The sequence below is a fragment of the Canis lupus genome, chromosome 18 (assembly GCF_048164855.1).
Source record: "Canis lupus baileyi chromosome 18, mCanLup2.hap1, whole genome shotgun sequence".
Classification (NCBI taxonomy): domain Eukaryota; kingdom Metazoa; phylum Chordata; class Mammalia; order Carnivora; family Canidae; genus Canis; species Canis lupus.
In genome coordinates, this window is record NC_132855.1 from 25,246,651 (window position 1) to 25,264,190 (window position 17,540).

Genomic DNA, 17,540 nt, shown 5'->3' on the forward strand with positions numbered 1-17,540 from the left:
TGTTCTACAAAGCACCGTGAGTTCTGATGCACGCTTTCCCTGAATGAGTGTGAGATCCAAGCCCGTAGGTGTTTGGTTCTTAAATTATTAAAAGCTGACGTTTTACAGCTGGGAGATTTCTCACCAAGACCAAGATTCCTGGCTTCTCTGGGAAGGCTGAAGGTGGGGCACACTGGATCCCCGTTCCTGCATGGCAGCAGTCTACTGGGGTGGACGGTGGCCAACCCTTCTGGACTCGTGCTTGAGTTCATCAGTGAGCCCTGTCCCATGGTGTCTTATGTGTCTTATCCTGAGCTGCTGCCGTGTCATCCTTCTGTTTAGCCCCAAACCCTGTTGGGCTTGCATTCTTTGTTCCCAAGCTGAACTCTGAGGTAATGTTTATAAAGGGCCTATAAGTGAAATCTGTCGTCCTTTCTGGAGGAGGAGCTGTGTATGTGACTACTTTGTAGGTAGATGGTCTGGGTGAGAATCTTTAGTTCCTCTTGGATAGGGGTGGTATAGAGTGCACCTTTTCATCCTATACACCTTCCCTAGGAAACTGACTGCAAGGGCAGATGCATGTGATACCTCCAGCACTCCAGCATGGGTTACTGATGACCTGCTCTTGGCCAGGCCCTGTCTTAGGCGCTGGGGACTCCATCCTAGTTCCTGTGTTCTTGTAGGGGATTTGACTCCTGGTCCCCAGTTGACTCTTGGTGATGCATTATTATCCCTGCAAGGACAGAGTGGGCAGATGTAACGAGTGCATATGAAAGGAATAGAATAAATGTGTGTCCTTATGTGTGTCCTTTAAAAAATTATAAATCCATTAAACAGTCTTTTCACTTTTAGAAGGGAATTTCCTTGATTTCTTTTTGGTTAGCTAGATTGCAGTTTTCTTACTGTGCAAGTTTGACTAGTTATATATAAATGTACTGGTTGGGGGATCCCTGGGTGGCGCAGCGGTTTGGTGCCTGCCTTTGGCCCAGGATGTGATCCTGGAGACCTGGGATCGAATCCCACGTGGGGCTCCCGGTGCATGGAGCCTGCTTCTCCCTCTGCCTGTGTCTCTGCCTCTCACTCCCTCTCTCTGTGTGACTATCATAAATAAGTAAAAATTTATATTAAAAAAATGTACTGGTTGGCAGTTTTTAATATTTTCTTTCCAGTTACTTTAATTATTACCATTATTATTAGTAGTATTTTGTGACACAATCAAATGGAACATAAGCTTTGGAGGAAGAAGTCTGTTGCACTCATTGTACGATGCAACTACCCAGTGAGTCACTGGTGATGTGCACAGAGAAGTACAAATCCTTGGGCCTAATATGTTATATTGCTGAACTGGTCACACACATTAGAAGGGTGTCCCTGTGAATCTTTTAGCAGGTGCCTTGCATAGAAATCCTGATATCTTCGTCAAGTCTGTTAAACAGTGTCTTGCATTGAAGACACTTGAACATCTTACCGAAATTTTTGCTAAATCCTGGAGCTTGTGACTGAAACTCTTCTCTTAAAGCCGTTTGAAGTGAGGCAGCAAGAAGCAGAGCCCTGCATGCCCCAAGAATGCATAGTGGTTTTTGCTTTTTTGAAAATGTTTTTTTTTTTTTTCCTTTTGTTCCTAATTGGTAATTACAGCCCCCCTGTGGCACCTCTGGAGCAAACGCCGAAGTCCTAGATGATCAGGGAGGAATGGGGAGGGTGGGACACAGGATTCACAGCCCGGCGAGCTGCAGCTGTGCCCAGGCTGATGCAGTTGCCGCCGAAGCACTGTATTCATGTTGCCAGCCTCTCCATTCCTTCCAGGTGCTTCCATTAAATCATGACAGGGTCTGCCCCTCCTCCTTTAACTTTCTAGTTAAAAACAAGCTTTTGGGCCAGTGGAGCTTTCTGACTCTTAGAACGGTGAGAAATCAAACGAAGACAGCCGAAACCAATCACGGCCCTCCCCGACTCCACTTCAGGGACTGAAAGGGTGGGTTACGTAAAATGTAACACACTTACACTTTGGTAAGTATTAGTATGTTTCTCTCCTTACAAGCGCTCTCTTGACCTATTGGTTTCATGAAGAAACAACAAAAAGTATCTTCGAAAAGATAAGGGGTGCCAAATACCTTTTAAATGTACCTCCTTATGGGGACGCCTGGGTGGCTCAGTGGTTGAGCATCTGCCTTGCTCAGGGTGTGATCCTGGGTTCTGGGATTGAGACCTGTCGGGCTCCCCTCCGGGAGCCTGCCTCTCCCTCTGCCTGTGTCTCTGCCTCTCTCTGTGTCTCTCATGGATAAATAAATAAAATCTTAAAAAAAAAAAAATGTACCTACCTCCTTATGAAAAGTTTTACTTTTCCTCCCAAGAGTCATTTCAGGCTTTGTTAGAGTTTCTTAGCATAAATGTGGCAGTTTTTTTTTTTTTTTTTTTTTTTTATTGTTTTTACTGGAATTTTACTTCGATGTTGGCCTGTTTGTCCCAAGAAGTAATTTCATTAGATGGTGTGAAAGCGTTTGTAATTAATCCTCTGACACTATTAAACTTGGCATATTCAGTTTCTGGATTCGTGCTCTGTATAAACCAAATGTTAAACTTCCTTTGTTTGAGCCATTGACTTTCTAATCATTTTTTAAACAAGAAACATAAAAAAAAAAAACATTAAAATCGTGGTAAAAATAAGATTAGAGATTAGTAATTTCTTAAATGAACCTAACTGTAAAATTAAGTCAATGCACAGAAAAAAAGAATTCAAAGAATTGAAGTAACTTTTGAATGCACAACTCTGTATATGCTAGTGCAACACAGTGTGGTCTGTGCAACCTCGGGGTTCCCCAGAGACAAAGTTATTATAATAATTCTAAGTGCCAGTTTCACATAAGAATGTCTTGTAGCATTTGGGCACCTGGGTGGCTCAATCAGTTAAGCATCCAACTCTTGATTTTGGCCCAGATCATGATCCTCAGGGTCGTAGGATCAACTTGCTTAAGATTCTCTCTCTCCCTCTCCCCTTCCCTTCCCTCCTCCACCCTCCCCCCAAAAAAGAAAGCCTTATAGCAGTAAAAATTGTTTTATTAAAATCTCAATCCTTGAGGACGTCTCTTTAATATTCCCATGATGAATGAGAAGTACAGATAAAGTACATTTGCATCCCCAAGAACAATGATTTACTGTTGATGGTTATCGTTGGTAGTGGTGTTGATGGTGTAAGTTTGAAACTTTTTTGTGTGTATTGTAGTAAAGCAAATAGGTGAATGTATGAGAAATACCGAGGGTAGGAATTTTCATCGTGGGGAAGGGAAATAATGTGAAATTGAGGGAGGTAAGGAAGACTCCTGCTGTGTTGGATTTGAATTCAAGGTGTTACTATAGACGTGTGACTTGAGACATTCCGATGTCCTTACTCTGTCCAAAAGCCTAGAAGCAATGATACTTAGCTAGCAAAGAGCGTATGAGTTCTCACTTCTGATTTCTAAATGCCTGAGTGCTTTGGTCTGGGGCAGGTAAAGTATAAGGCTAGCTTGGTACACTTGTGCTGGAAAGCAAAGAGGTGCCCAAAGACCGTTAGGGTTGTGTCAAAAGAACATAGCAGCTGGCATGAAGGAGCTCCCAATGGCCAAAGTTAGAACAATTTGAACATCAGAAAGAACAGTGACAGTGATGGATTATATAGCACGGTAAATTAAAATTCCATAAATCTACATGGGAGCGAGAGAAGCAGAGGGAGGGAGAGACAGCAAAAGAGAGAATATTGTGTTGGAGAAGAACGCCAGCTAATACATGAAGAACGAATAGAATTTGAAAACGACCATTGTACAATCGCTAATGTGTGGTAATTGATTCAAATAAGAGTTATCTATCAGTGGATGCTGAAACCACTCAGTGAATTGGTTAATCACCAATTAACCAGGGAAAGATAATCCCAGAAGGTCAACTATCACCCTACTTATTTCTTACTAAATACAAAGAGGAAAAGGTCTTTTTGCTAAGGAGAAATATGACACATCCTGCCGTAACTTGATCAGAGAGCATCACCACTGAAGACCAGAGATGGCCAGACATTAGGTGCTTTCTGAGTAAAGAATGCAGCACTACCTATGAAGTAGTCATCTTGCCAGAAAGAAGTGAACTTGAATCTGACAGCCTGTAACTCTAAATACCGAATCACAGGAAATCCCAGGAGATGTTGGAGTCTACTAAATACCATCTTGCAGCTGCAAAAAACAAACAAAAACCCCAACCTTCCAGACTCTCGCAAACCTCACAGTGAAAGGACCCAGTTTTTTAAAAAAATAAGTTGCCAAAGGAAAAAAAAAAAAAAAGGATCCATAAGGAAAGACTTTTCTGTTGATCAATGTATGGACCTTATTCAAATCATGATACAAATAAACCGTGAGTTTAAAAAAAAATAGGTTGACGGAACTGTGAAGACAGACTATGTATTTCCTGATGATACAGGGTGAAATGCTATTATCTTCACTTGCTTCAGAATAATTTGGAAGGAGGGCAGTTGGATAGGGATACAGCTGGAGCAAGACTAGCCATGGGCGCAGGACTGCTTGATAGCTGGTCCCTGTGTGTGTTCACTATGCTGTTCTACCTACTTGGGATTATGTTTGAAAAATTTCATAATTACGTTAAAAAACACTACTAGGGGATAACTTGTTATTTTGTGCCTCCTTATGCATTGCATTGAGAAGTGCATGTCATCTGTATAGAATTGTTGCCAAAAATATTTCAGTAAAGTATATCAGTGACCAATGAGATAAACTCAGAACGTATGACATTCAACAAGGCAGTAGTCTTGGGTTATTTAAGTAATATCAGTGTTACGAAAAGCAGCAAAAAACAGTGTCATAAAAAAATAAAATGCATGATCTTTGCTTGAATGGGTCCCTTTAGCCCCCTTAAAGTTAAAGAAGACATTTTGGGACAGTTGTAGACATTTAAATATGAGCTTGTATTGAATGATACTATTGAATTAATGTGAATTATTTTAGGTATGATTGTAGTTTTACGGATCTAAGGGGAATGGGGAATGTTTTTATTTTCAGGCGATGTGTGCTGAAGTATTTGAGGGTGAATTAGTATGATGTCTGCAATTTAAATATAGGTGGAATAAGCTGGCTCGTACTAAATAAATGGCTATTTCTTTAGGTCAAAAACTGTGAAATACTAGCAAATGCTGATGGTTCCACTTAATGTTTGTTGACAGAGAAAGCAAAGGTGGTGACACATGGGGACTCCAGGTAAAGAATATGTAGATGGTTGTCCTATTCCTTCAGCTTTCCATGTTTTTTTTTTTTTTTAAGATTTTTTATTTGTTCATAGAGACACACACAGAGAGAGAGAGAGAGAGAGAGAGGCAGAGACACAGGCAGAGGGAGAAGCAGGCACCATGCAGAGAGCCTAACGTGGGACTTGATCCAGGGTCTCTAGGATCATGCCCTAGGCTGCAGGCGGCACTAAACTGCTGCGCCACCAGGGCTGCCCGCTTTCTATGGTTTTGAACTTGTTCAAAATAGAGAGTTGGGAACAAATAGGTAGTCAGCATATGAAAATGAATTCTGAATTAATACATACATACTTGTTAGATTAAGAGCGCTGATAACATTCCTTCTTGGAATACTTGCCTACAGTAGTGTTTACATTCTCTTGAAATTAATTTTGAAACTACTTGATTGAGAGGAAAAAAAGGAGCAACAAAGCTACTTATTTCAATGTATGAGTTTTCATGTCTGAATCAGCAGATGACAAAGAGCAAAAAAATCAAAGAGCAATAGGTGGAAATGAAAAGAGGAGCTTATTAGTATCATCTTATTTTGACATGGATGACATTTAAAGATTTTATTTTTTTTAATTTTTATTTATTTATGATAGAGAGAGAGAGAGAGGCAGAGACACAGGCAGAGGGAGAAGCAGGCTCCATGCACCGGGAGCCCAACGTGGGATTCGATCCCGGGTCTCCAGGATCGTGCCCTGGGCCAAAGGCAGGCGCCAAACCGCTGCGCCACCCAGGGATCCCGACATGGATGACATTTAAAGACAGATCCACTGCAGGAGAAAAATAGTTGTTTTCTCACAAATGATGACTGTTCCTTTATTTTTTGTGTAGAGATCACATAGGGTTTCCATCTAGATATGGCCTTGACATTCTCTGTAAGATAGGATATATCTCTAGAGTTTGAAAAACAGTCTAATCTTTCCCTCCCCTACCTTCTTTTGTTGCCATGAGGGATCAGCTGAAGCACATTTTGCTCCGGGGTAACTGGGGTCTTCTTGGTGACCATGGCAGATCTGCGACCTAGTAGATTGATAGAGCTAGTAGATGCTAATCCCTCCTCCTTTCTAGAAAATTTCCCTAAGTGATTATAACAGCCCTCGGTCTTATCCTTCTTCTTTTTTGAATCCAAAACAGATCCCTAAAGAAGTGGCTGACATCTTTAACGCCCCCAGTGATGATGAAGAGTTTGTCGGTTTCCGAGATGATGTTCCCATGGAAACCCTCTCATCAGAGGAGAGCTGTGATAGTTTTGACTCACTGGAATCAGGGAAACAGGTACAGATGCTTCCTTTCATGGAAGGCACGGTCTTCTGGAAGCCTGGATCTTGGTTCAGATATTCTTTTATTTGAATATGGTCTGAGATTGGTGATAGCAGTTAATTGTCGAGCACTTTATTTTATAAATGTTTTGCCTTCATGTTTTAAGAACCAATGAGGGTACCTAGATCACTTTTACTGTTTAAGCCCTTTCTATAAAATTTTTTTTTTTTTTTTTTTTAAATAAAGAGGGCCTCACATGATCAGATCTATTTCCTTTGTAACCTCAGGGCTTGCAGCCTGTGTCCAGGCTGTATTCAGAGTGCTCCCATGTGGCTGGGAGGGGAGAGGTGGTCCTGCACAGCCACCGTCCACACCGCAGTGCCGTGCAGGAACGTGTGGTTACCACGAGACAGTCGTGTCCCTGTGCTCCTGTAGCGGGTTTCTATTGACACCCTACTCTTGGAATTGCCGGGGAGAGCCTTATTCTTTCTTGGATTACTTTGATCTCTGGCAAACACAAATTACGTTTCTCTGAGAGTTAGTTTCCTGGAGGTTTATATTATGCCTTAGCAGTGGTATGGCCAGTCGAAATAGCTAGCTTTCTGTAGCATTTTCTTCTGCATTCATTGTGGCTCTCAAAATTCTTCATTCTCCCTGGACCGTAGCCTCTCTCAAGAGGCTGTAAATTAAACCCACCTTGCTTCAACTGGGCAAGTGTAGGAGGTTCTAGAAGCACTTTATGATACAGTGTAAGTGCCTGCTTGATCACTTGGCTGCCTGTGTGTTCCAGCCTCCTCCTGCAGCTCCCCTGATGCTCACGGCCCTTACCTTAGTTACAGCACTAAGGTCTGGCCGTGAGCTTTGCCTTACTCAGAAACCATTTGAGCATGGTCAGGCAGTGAGGGAGAGTAGAGCCCGTGGACCCGCCGTGAGGGGCATTCTGAGCAGCGCAGCATGTGTGTGAAGAGCTGAGCCTGGAGCCCAGCAGTGCAGTGGGCATCCAGAAACAAAACAGCTTCCATATCTTGGCTGTTGTAAACAATGCTGGAATAAACATAAGTGTCAAATTAGTGTTCTGGTTTTCTTTGCGTAAATACTCGCTAGTGAAATTCCTGGATCGTAAGGTAGTTCTATTTTTAATTTTTTGAGGATCCTCCCTACTACTGTTTTCCACAGTGGCTGTACCAGTGTGCGTTTACACCAGTGGTATGTGAGGCTTCCTTTCTCTCCACATCCTCACCAACACTTGTTTGTTGTCTTTTATTTTAGCCATTCTGACAGGTGTGAGGGGATACCTCATTGTGGTTTTGATGGGCGTTTTCCTGATGATTAGATAGGGAAGCAGCCTAAGTGTCCATCAATAGAAGAATGGATAAGGAAGATGCTAAATATGTGTTCAGTGGAATATTAATGCAGCCATGAAAAGGATGAGGTTTTTGCCATTTGCCGCAACATGGAAGGACCTAGAGGGTGTTAAGCTAAGTGAAGTAAGTAAGTCTGAGAAAGACAAATACCATATGATCTCACTCACGTGGAATCTAAAAAATAAAATAGATAAAAAGCCGAATCAGACCTATAAATACAGAGAATAGACTGATGGTTGCTAGCAGGGAGGAGTTGGAGAGATGGGTGAGGTGTGGGGAGACGGGTGAAGTGTGTGAAGGTGAGTGGGAGGTCTAGGCTTCCAGTTACACAGGAAGTATGTCACTGTGGGGGGCGGGGGGTGTTGGAAGGCACAGCATAGGGAATGTAGTTGATGATACTGTAACAGAGTTGTGTGGTGACAGAAGGTAGCTACACTGGTGAGCACACTATCAAGAAGGTGAATCACTGTGTTGTACACCTTAAACTAATGTAACACTGTGTGTCACCTGTGCTCAAAAAAAAAAAAAAAACAAAAAAAACCTTGTAAATGGGCAGGCCGGGTGGCTCAGCGGTTTAGCGCCGCCTTCAGCCCAGGGTGTGATCCTGGAGACCCGGGATCGAGTCCCGCGTCGGGCTTTCTGCATGGAGCCTGCTTCTCCCTCTGTGTCTCTGCCTCTCTCTCTGTGTCTCTCATGAATAAATAAATAAAATCTTAAAAAAACAAAAACTTAAAACCAAAGCAGCTGCTTTTGCTGTTCTGACCCCTGCTACTTCTGTGCATTCAAGCCCCCCCCTTCCTGCTCCCCACTGCCAGGTGTGATGCAGCGTGCCTCGGATGGCCTGTGACCGTGTGCTTTTCATTCAGCTCGCCCTGAGTTCAGGCACCTCCCCAGGGACAGGGTCGGTGTTGTTACTGTCCCTGTTTCACAGGGGATGACACAGGCTCAGGGCAGCAGCGAAGGGACTTGTCTCAGCCCCCACATCTGAGAAGCGTGTGGCCGGGATGTTTGAAATCTGGGAGCATCGCTTTTCAGCCTCTTCTTTTCTTCAACTCCCCTGTAGCGTGGTGGACCAGAAGCCTCACGGACACCCTCCTCATGCACTGGTTTTGCCCGTGTATATGCTGGTCTGTGCTCTTTGTTCTGCTTATCTGTCTTCTCTTCGTTTCTTCTAGAGTCCACCCCGGCTTGGATCCAGTTCAAATGCTGCTGCTCCTTGGAAGTTTTCCTGAATTTTCTTTTCTTTCCTTTTCTTTCCTTCCCTTTCCTTTTTTTTTTTTTTTTTTAAAGGTTTTATTTATCTATTCATGAGAAACACAGACTGAGAGAGAGAGGCAGAGACACAGGCAGAAGGAGAAGTAGGCCCCATGCAGGCAGCCCGATGTGGGACTCGATCCCGGGACTCCAGGATCACGCCCCAGGCCGAAGGCAGGCACTAAACCACTGAGCCACCCAGGGATCCCCTCTTTCCTTCTTTCCATATGCCATCTTGCTTGCATCTCCCTTAGAACGAAGATCCTGACTGTGGTTACTGTGGACCTGTCCCACTGCCCCGCTAACCTGTTACCTCCTCAATGGGAGGCGCCTCATACTTGAACAATGCTTTCTAGCATTCTTGGGCTGGACTGCTTACTCGTGTTTTCCTTTCCCCATGTTCCATATGCTCAGCTCCCACTGGTAAATGAGTACCCATGGGGTGGAATTGAGGTGGGATGCTTGTCTCACTCTTTTTAGCTCACCATCATTTTCCTGTCTGTTCCTTCACGTCACATGAGCTTCCAAATAAAAAGTGTAACCACTCTTTTAACCACTTTTCTGTTCAAAAGACAGAAAGTCCTTTGAAAATGTCTTACATTCTTGATCATGGTAGATAGATATAGGCGATCAAGGTCCAGAACATACTGCCTGGTATTGATTTGAAAGGATAGCAAATTCTGGAGAGCAAAGAGCTATGTGAGTGTTGTAACCAAGATTGCAGTGAGACTGTGGAATAGATACTTTGCTTTATAAAGACTCACAGTAAGCATGGTTTTTTGTGCTAGTTTATTTTTTTATTTTTCATTTTTTTCAAGGAGGTTCCATATGTAGTGTGGAGCCCGCAGTGGGGCTTGAACTCCTAACCCTGAGATCAAGACCTGAGCTAACATGAGGAGTCCGACGCTTAACTGATTGAGCCGCCCAGGCTCAGTTCTTATATCTTGTGGAATAAGGAGAGGAAAAGCAGGGGCCTTGGTTTAGGACTGTGGCTAAGTTGTTTTTGTGTTCTATCTGGTCACCAAAGATATTGATTTCTCTCAGCCTGACCATTTATTTCCCTGTGAAGCTTTTCAAAGGGAAAAGAGAGCCAGAGAGGACTGGACGGTTAGAACTTGCTGCTCTAAGAGGTGACTTGTTCTCTCTGGGCCCTAGGCAGGGACAATGGGTATATGAGGAAATGTACACGTAGACCCCCATTGCTCTAAACCCACTTGTAGAGACCGGCTCTGGGCTCTGTGAGCCAGATGTTTCCTGCTGGTGGAGCTAGCAGCTTCATGGTGGGTTTCTGCGGCAGCCAGCTGTGCACCAGTCTTCCTTACAAAAATAAACCCCAGGCCTGTTGCTTCCCCACCCCGACCCCACACATTCACAGTCCGTGTTAAGCAGCCAAGAGGAGCTGCACAAACTTGTATGGAGTATGCAACAACGTTGACTTTGGTCTTCCTTAAACACAATTTGAATTTCACTTTAAGGAAACTTCTCTTTTCTGTTTGTATTTTTTTTTTTTCCAAGCAGCTGCACCACAGCTATCAACAAAGGGACAAAGTAATTTAGCTCCAAGCACACTCACTCCAATTACCCATAATAATTCATAGGAGACATTTAAGCTTAAGAAAATGCTGGATATAGGCATTTCTTCCTCTATCCCCCTGTAAATTTTCCCACTCATCTATTATATCTGTTTTTCTCCAGAGATGATCTGAGCTTGAAGAAGTATATAATTAAAGTCAGGGAGAGGCAGTGGGGGAGATAAAGATTCCCCAACCAAATGTGGTGTGATGGGGGGTCATTGCTATATCGGGTGTGGGAGGAAGAGGCGTCAGAGGCAACTGGGGACACGGACTCCAGCCCTGGTTGCCAGCTTGGAGGAGGCTGGTCTGTGCGTCTCCTTCCCACACCGCAGGTCTGTCCGTCCCCTCCTTTCTTCCCGGAGTGCCATTTACGGAGCCCCGGTTTCTTTCCTTCTCTGGGTTCAAAAGACAAAGTCCTTTGAAAATGTCTTTCTTTTTTAAGGGTCCTGGCACGTCTTTCCTCCTGCTCACTGGCTACCTGGTGGGGGCTGCTGGCCTCGCACAGGAGAGGCAGGAGAGGCTGTCCCGGGGGCCGGGGAGGGCCGGGGAGGGCTCCGGCCCCTTCCCGCAGAGAGCCAGGCAGGTGCGCTCCCGACGCGGGGGAGTCGGCCTTGGACAGGTGCGCGGAGGACAGGCCAGCGCGTGGCAGGGAGCCTCGCTCGGGATCGGGATCGGGATCCGTGCTGTGCCCGACCTTCCCCGGGGGCCCTGGCAGGAGAAATGGAGCCCACTCTCCCCCGCCCCCACAAGGCAGCAAAGTAGCTGGCTCAGCCTGGGCCGTTCTGACATTTGGAAGTGGTGCAGTTGATCGTCTCAGATTGTTCAGTTCTGTTTCCCTAATCTGTAGAGGAACGTGTGTGTGCGCGCGTGTGTGCACTGGGGTAAAATACACATAACCTACAATTGACCGTTTCACCCTCTGGTAAGTGCGAGCGAGCGCCAGGCTCTTGCGGGCAAGCTGCCAGGTGGCGCTGAGCTCGCGCGCGGGGTCCCCGTCACCCAGGGTGCTCCCCCACCTCGAACAGACGCTGCCCGTTCAACAGCCCTTCCCTGCCCCCTCGCCCCCCGGAAGCCTCTGTCTTCTTCCTTTATGATGTTTGCGTGTTTTTAATGCAGCAAGATGTGCGTTTCCGTTCCAAATACTTCACGGAAGAGCTGCGAAGGATTTTTATAGAGGACACGGACTCAGAGATGGAAGAGTTTGAAGGATTTACACAGAATGAGCTGAATGGAAATAGTAACCCAGAAGTGATGGTAATAATCCTCAACGTGGGAGAGTGCGGGTTCTCCTGTTTTCAGTCCTGCTCCTGAATTGTAGTTTCACTCGGAGGGAGTCACGTCCCAAACCAATGACTTTTTCTTACGTGTGTGTGTCTTAGAAGCCGGTTACCGAGATTGAGAAATGCTAGTCTAGGCTAATCCCTGGTCCCCCAGTCCATCGTACTCCTAGAGGAAGTCCACTTGTCTTTCCCTGGTACCTTCGAGTTCCCGGGGTGGGCGCATGTCTCAGGTGTCCCTTAATTGTCCTCGTGAAAGAATTTATTTCAGGCTTTCTTAGACATCTTTTTTTTTTTTTTTTCTTAAACATCTTTTATCTGAAAAGAGGACCGTCTGTCTAGGAGTAGCAAGTTCTTACAAGTCCTTTCTTGTGTGCAAAGTCATGTTCTTAAGTGTGGAGTTAATTTGGCCCAAACTGAGCTGTGGTACAAAGAGTTTTCCCTGTGTGTTCTTGATCTGGATGCAGAAATGCTTTTTAGGGCAGCCCAGGTGGCTCAGCGGTTTAGCGCCACCTTCGGCCCAGGGTGTGATCCTGGAGTTCCGGGATCGAGTCCCACATTGGGCTCCCTGCATGGAGCCTGCTTCTCCCTCTGCCTGTGTCTCTGCCTCTCTCTGTGTGTGTCTTTCATGAATAAATAAATAAAATCTTTAAAAAAAGAAAGAAAGAAAGAGAAAAGGAAGAAAGGAAAGAAAGGAAAGGAAGGAAGGAAGGAAAGAAAAGAAAAAAAAAGAAAAAAGAAAAGAAAAGAAAAGCTCTTTAAATGATAAAGATGGCCTGGCCATGTCAGATTCCTGAGGGAAATGTGCTCTCAGCACTTGCCTTTCGGGAGACTGGGGATTTCTTCCTTCACTGCATAGATTTAGGCTTCTGTGCTGCCAACTAGTATTTGAATCTCCGCGTAACTTTAAAGAACAGCCTTTGGGTTGTTTTCCCCAGGCATAGAAGTATTTTATACTAACTGAAAAATAGCACACATTTATCCCCCCAAATCAGTCCACCATCTCCTTCTTGGGTATCAGGATAAAGGATAGAGGTTAAACCTCTTCACGTTCAGAAGCTCCTAAGGAGGAACCCCGTCTGGTGTGGAACTTGTATGGAAATCTAAATAAGCTGTAACTAGTAGGTTTGCTTTGTTCCTCACCTTTTCCTAGGGTGGCAGGGTGGGGAGCTTAGGCCTGAAAGCCCTAATGGTAGGCTGCCTTGTTTGATGTTGATCCCCCCGGGAATAGCAACACAGAGCTCTGCCAACCTACAGGCCCCAGCCCTCCTTTGGCTTTCTTTACTGAAGCTGCTTGTAAGGCCGTTGATGTGTTCTTGCCAGCCGGGCTCCACAGTTTTCCTTGCCAGCAAAGCACTAAAATCCTTCCAAATCCTTAATGGGTATCTTCTACTCCTAGTGACTTATTTATCTTCTGATTGTTAGCTAAGTGATCTCAGGGTATTCAAAGGATCCGTGTTTCTAGCACAGTGAAGACTACTCCAGAATTTTTTTTTTTAATGTTCTGTATATTTAGGGTATGAATTGGGACATGCTGACTACTGTCACTCATATCTTTGGGCAGGTCCACCTGCAGATTTTATTTATTTATTTATTTTAAAGATTTTATTCATTTATTCATGAGAGACAGAGAGAGATAGAGAAGCAGAGCCACAGGCAGAGGGAGAAGCAGGCTCCATGCACCGGGAGCCCGGCGTGGGACTCGATTCCGGGTCTCCAGGATCACACCCGGGGCCGAAGGCGGGCGCTCAACCACTGGGCCACCCAGGGATCCCCTGCAGATTTTATTTTAAAATTCAGTGGACAAATAAGCATTATTGCCTGCCTCCCCAGCCTCCTGCTCACCCTAGTGAAGGCAGAGGAGACTGCCTTTTCTGATACTAGGATGTCACTTGGTGTCTGGTGGTCTAGCCACACATGAGGCTACCACAGCAGTGGTGCGGCCCTTGAGTTCTTTGCCTCCCGTCTTTATATTTGCTCTCACCTACTGTAGTCCTTCAGAGAGTCCTTAGGAAAGAGATACGGGTTAGGGGATGATGAAGATAAATAAAACCAATTTGAGAGAGAATTCCTCTGAAGTTCTCCAACACTTTCTGAAATTGGATTCCTCCAGTCCCATCGTTTTGCATTCCAAAGCTACCAGTGTAGAAAGTTCAGGATACTAAAAAACAAACAAAAGGATAAATCAATAACGCTATAGTCTTCTCCACTTAGCTTGTTGTGGATTTATATATACACCAAGGTTTGGTAGTTACATGAAGGGTTTTGTTTTTCTCCCTTTTCTTTTCCTTTCCTTTTTCCTTTCCTTTCCTTTCTTTTCTTTCTTACGTAGGCTCCAGCCCAGCGTGGAGCCCAACAGAAGGTTTGAACTTAGGGCTCTGAGATCAGGATCTGAGCTGAGATCAAGAGTCAGATGCTCAACCGACTGAGCCACCCAGGTGCCTCAATATATTTTTAAAAATAAATTTTCTTGGGGCACCTGGGTGACTCAGTGGTTGAGCCTCTGCCTATGGCTCAGGTTGTGATCCCGGGGTCCTGGGATCAAGTCTTGCATTGGGCTTCCCGCAGGGAGCCTACTTCTCCCTCTGCCTGTGTATCTGCCTCTCTCTCTGTCTCTCTCATGAATGAATAAATAAAATTTTATAAAAAAGAATTTTTTTCTTTTAAAGTAGGTTCCATGCCCAATGTGGGGCTTGAACTCACAACCCTGAGATTAAGAGTTGCACACTCCACCAACCGAGCCAGCCGGGCGCCCCTCCTCTGCCTTACTTTTAACTTGAGTCAAGCTAGAATTCGGGGGGCGAATTCACGGAGGGGGCAGCTGAGTCCTTTACCTCAGTCCTGGGCCCATCGTGGGCTATTCCTTGTTCTCCTCAGAGCAGCCCTGTTGTCCAGAATCCCTGACAGAGGGTCTCAGACTAAACTTCCCAGCATGTAGTAAAGGAAAGATGCGCAGGAGGTGGCCTTGATCTCAATGTTCAAGCCCAGCTCTGCCATTGCTAAGCGTCCCCTCACATCTGAGATGTCACCCCCTCATCACCTGGGTAATGTCCCCACCCTGCCATTGCCTTATGTTCTGTGTCTCACGTGTAAGGCTGGGTTCCGTTTTAGTGCCAGCAACCTGTACCAAGCAGAATTAGAAAATTCAGGGCAAGAATTTTCTGGGCTGCCTGAACAGGTGCTTCACAACAGCCCAAGAGCTGTCGGCCTTGATTTCACCCCGCGGCTCTGCGGGTTGCAGAAAAGGGAAGGGATATCCCTGGGAGTGAGGACCCAGCATGTCCTGGGAGGAGTTTCCCCCACTGACGCCGATGGCCAGTCCTCTGCTTGCTCTCCTGTCACTTCACTGAGGTGAAGTCGGCTCTCCTGTCCCTCCTGTCCCTCCTGCCCATGAATCCTCTTCCTGTTCTTCGGGGCAGTATGGTCAGTATTTTTCCCCCCTCAGCACTCCATTTGTATTTGAAGATAACTCTAAGGCCATGCATTCCCTTTTCTTTGGCTCTTCCCCATAATACGTGGCCGGCCCACGGGGGAGCCCTGCTTTGTCGGCGCCCCGCGTCCAGCCCGCGCTCCTAGGAGCCGCCGCCGGTGGTCGTGGCCGGGGCACCGGGCCGCGGGAGGCAGCGGCTCTTGGACCGGATTCACCCGCAGACACCCGAGCGCCTAACTGAAGAGTTCGGTGGGAACTCAGAATAGGAAAGAGGAGCTTTCTTCTCATTTTTTCTCTACAATAATGTCAGAGTGCTTTAAAAAAAAAAGATTTATTATTTTTGGGGGAGCCTGATGGCGGGATTCGAGCCCAGGACCCTGGGATCACGACCTGAGCCAAAGGCAGGTGCTCAACCACCGAGCCACCCAGGTGCCCCCAGAGTGCTTTTAAGTAAGGTGTTTTTGAAGGTCTGTTAGGAAACATTGTTTCTAGTCTTTCTCCTTTTCTCTCCTTTTGTTAGCTCGTGGAGTCAGATTTGAGTGATGCTGGTAAGGAGTCTTTGGTGAGTGAAGAAGAGGAAGAGGATGAAGGAGAGAAGGCTACACCCAGAAGGAGGAGGCCGAGGAGAAGCAGCATTGGTCTTCGAGTCGCCTTTCAGTTCCCCACCAAGAAACTGACGAAAAAGTCAGATGACAGTTCCTCGGAGCCACTGTTTTCTAGCACACGCTTACAGGACAATAAAAAAGCAATTCTTGGAAGAAAGAGAAGCTGCAGAAAGGGGAAGGAAAGGGAAGATTCGGTCTCAGAGTCTGAGGACGACTCCAGGGATGAGGCTCAGGAGGGCTCGGATGCTCTGCTGAAAAGGACCATGAACATCAAGGAGAACAAAGCCATGGTAAGGCCGTGGGCGGGCAGTCCGGGCGCTGGGTGCGGGCACTGAACAGTGGCTCCTGAGGCTCACATAACCGCCCCCAGAGCGGCTGCCCTCGCATCTTTCGGGAAATGTGCTCTGGGCATCGGGTGTCCTTTTCTGTGTTCTGGACCCCAACCAGTTATTAGCTGGTCGGCTCTGGTTCGGGATCAGAAAGCGACTCCCCAGGACCACTTTTAGCTCCGCTTCCTGGTGCCGTGAACTCATGCTGCTTACCGTTTGCTATGAAGAGAAGTTCTAAATAGTGGTGGTGTCGGAGAGCAGAGGCCGGGACCGCTGGCCGGTTCCCAGCAGGGAGGAGCCAAGTGTACACAGGGAGTCGAGAAGCCACTTAAGAACCGCAGTGTGTGCTGGGGCTTCAGGACGTCATACGGGAGAATGAGAGAGGCCTAGGTACTAAACTGAGTGGTTTTCAGCCACAGTAACCCATCTTTGCTAGGATGAATGGCAGTAAAGGGGAAACCTTTGTCATGTGTATTTGGTTTTTCTGTATTTGTTCAGTAACATATTTGCTTCCTAATTTTGCATATGCAGAATTAATTCTACCACTCAGTCACTGTTAGCATTTTGGTAGATTTTTAATACTTTCTTTTTAAAAAGCACAATATGATAGTGTGTGTGTATTCTTCTATGTCTAATAAGAACATAAAAAGCTTCACTTTTGAGTGAAAATTCACCCTAAGGCATATTTATGGTTATTAGCAAAGGGAAATTTTTAGCACTGTGTCTCATCTTTAAAATAACTATGTTCATGAGTTTTGAGTGACACACGTCTGTATAACTCTAAAATTAAAAAGAATCCTCATTGGGGCAGCCCGGGTCGCTCAGCAGTTTAGCGCCGCCTTCAGCCCAGGGTGTGGTCCCGGAGACCCGGGATCAAGTCCCACGTCGGGCCCCCTGGATGAAGCCTGCTTCTCCCTCTGCCTCTCTCTCTCTCTCTCTCTTTCTCTCTCTCTCTCTTTCTCTCATGAATAAATAAAATCTTAAAAAAAAAATCTTCATTGGCGTATTAATGCCTGTTAGTTGGTATTCTTAGGTGTTTATTTGGGAACATTTCCATAAATTATTTTTGTTAATGAGAAATGAATCAACATAAACAGTTTCTTTGGAGCTCTAAATAACTGTCAGAACAATCTAGTTGAACCTTTTGTTTTGAACATGATGAAACTTGATCTCGGTGTGCACCATGATCTGTTTTGGGG

At 45.6% G+C, this 17,540-nt stretch overlaps 1 protein-coding gene across 6 annotated transcripts in view; it reads left to right on the top strand.

Annotated features, from left to right (window-relative positions):
- CDCA7L (cell division cycle associated 7 like) overlaps positions 1-17,540 on the top strand; it is a 51,072-nt gene that overhangs the window by 26,885 nt on the left and 6,647 nt on the right. For 2 of the 6 annotated variants that reach the window (XM_072783808.1, XM_072783807.1), the window contains exons 2-5: positions 5,122-5,213; positions 6,383-6,523; positions 11,817-11,954; positions 15,928-16,302. In XM_072783808.1, coding sequence (XP_072639909.1) covers positions 5,166-5,213; positions 6,383-6,523; positions 11,817-11,954; positions 15,928-16,302 — 702 coding nt within the window. In that variant the 5' untranslated portion in view covers positions 5,122-5,165. The remainder of the gene's footprint in view (positions 1-5,121; positions 5,214-6,382; positions 6,524-11,816; positions 11,955-15,927; positions 16,303-17,540) is intronic. The other 4 variants (XM_072783809.1, XM_072783810.1, XM_072783811.1 and 1 more) reach the window with 3 other exon arrangements.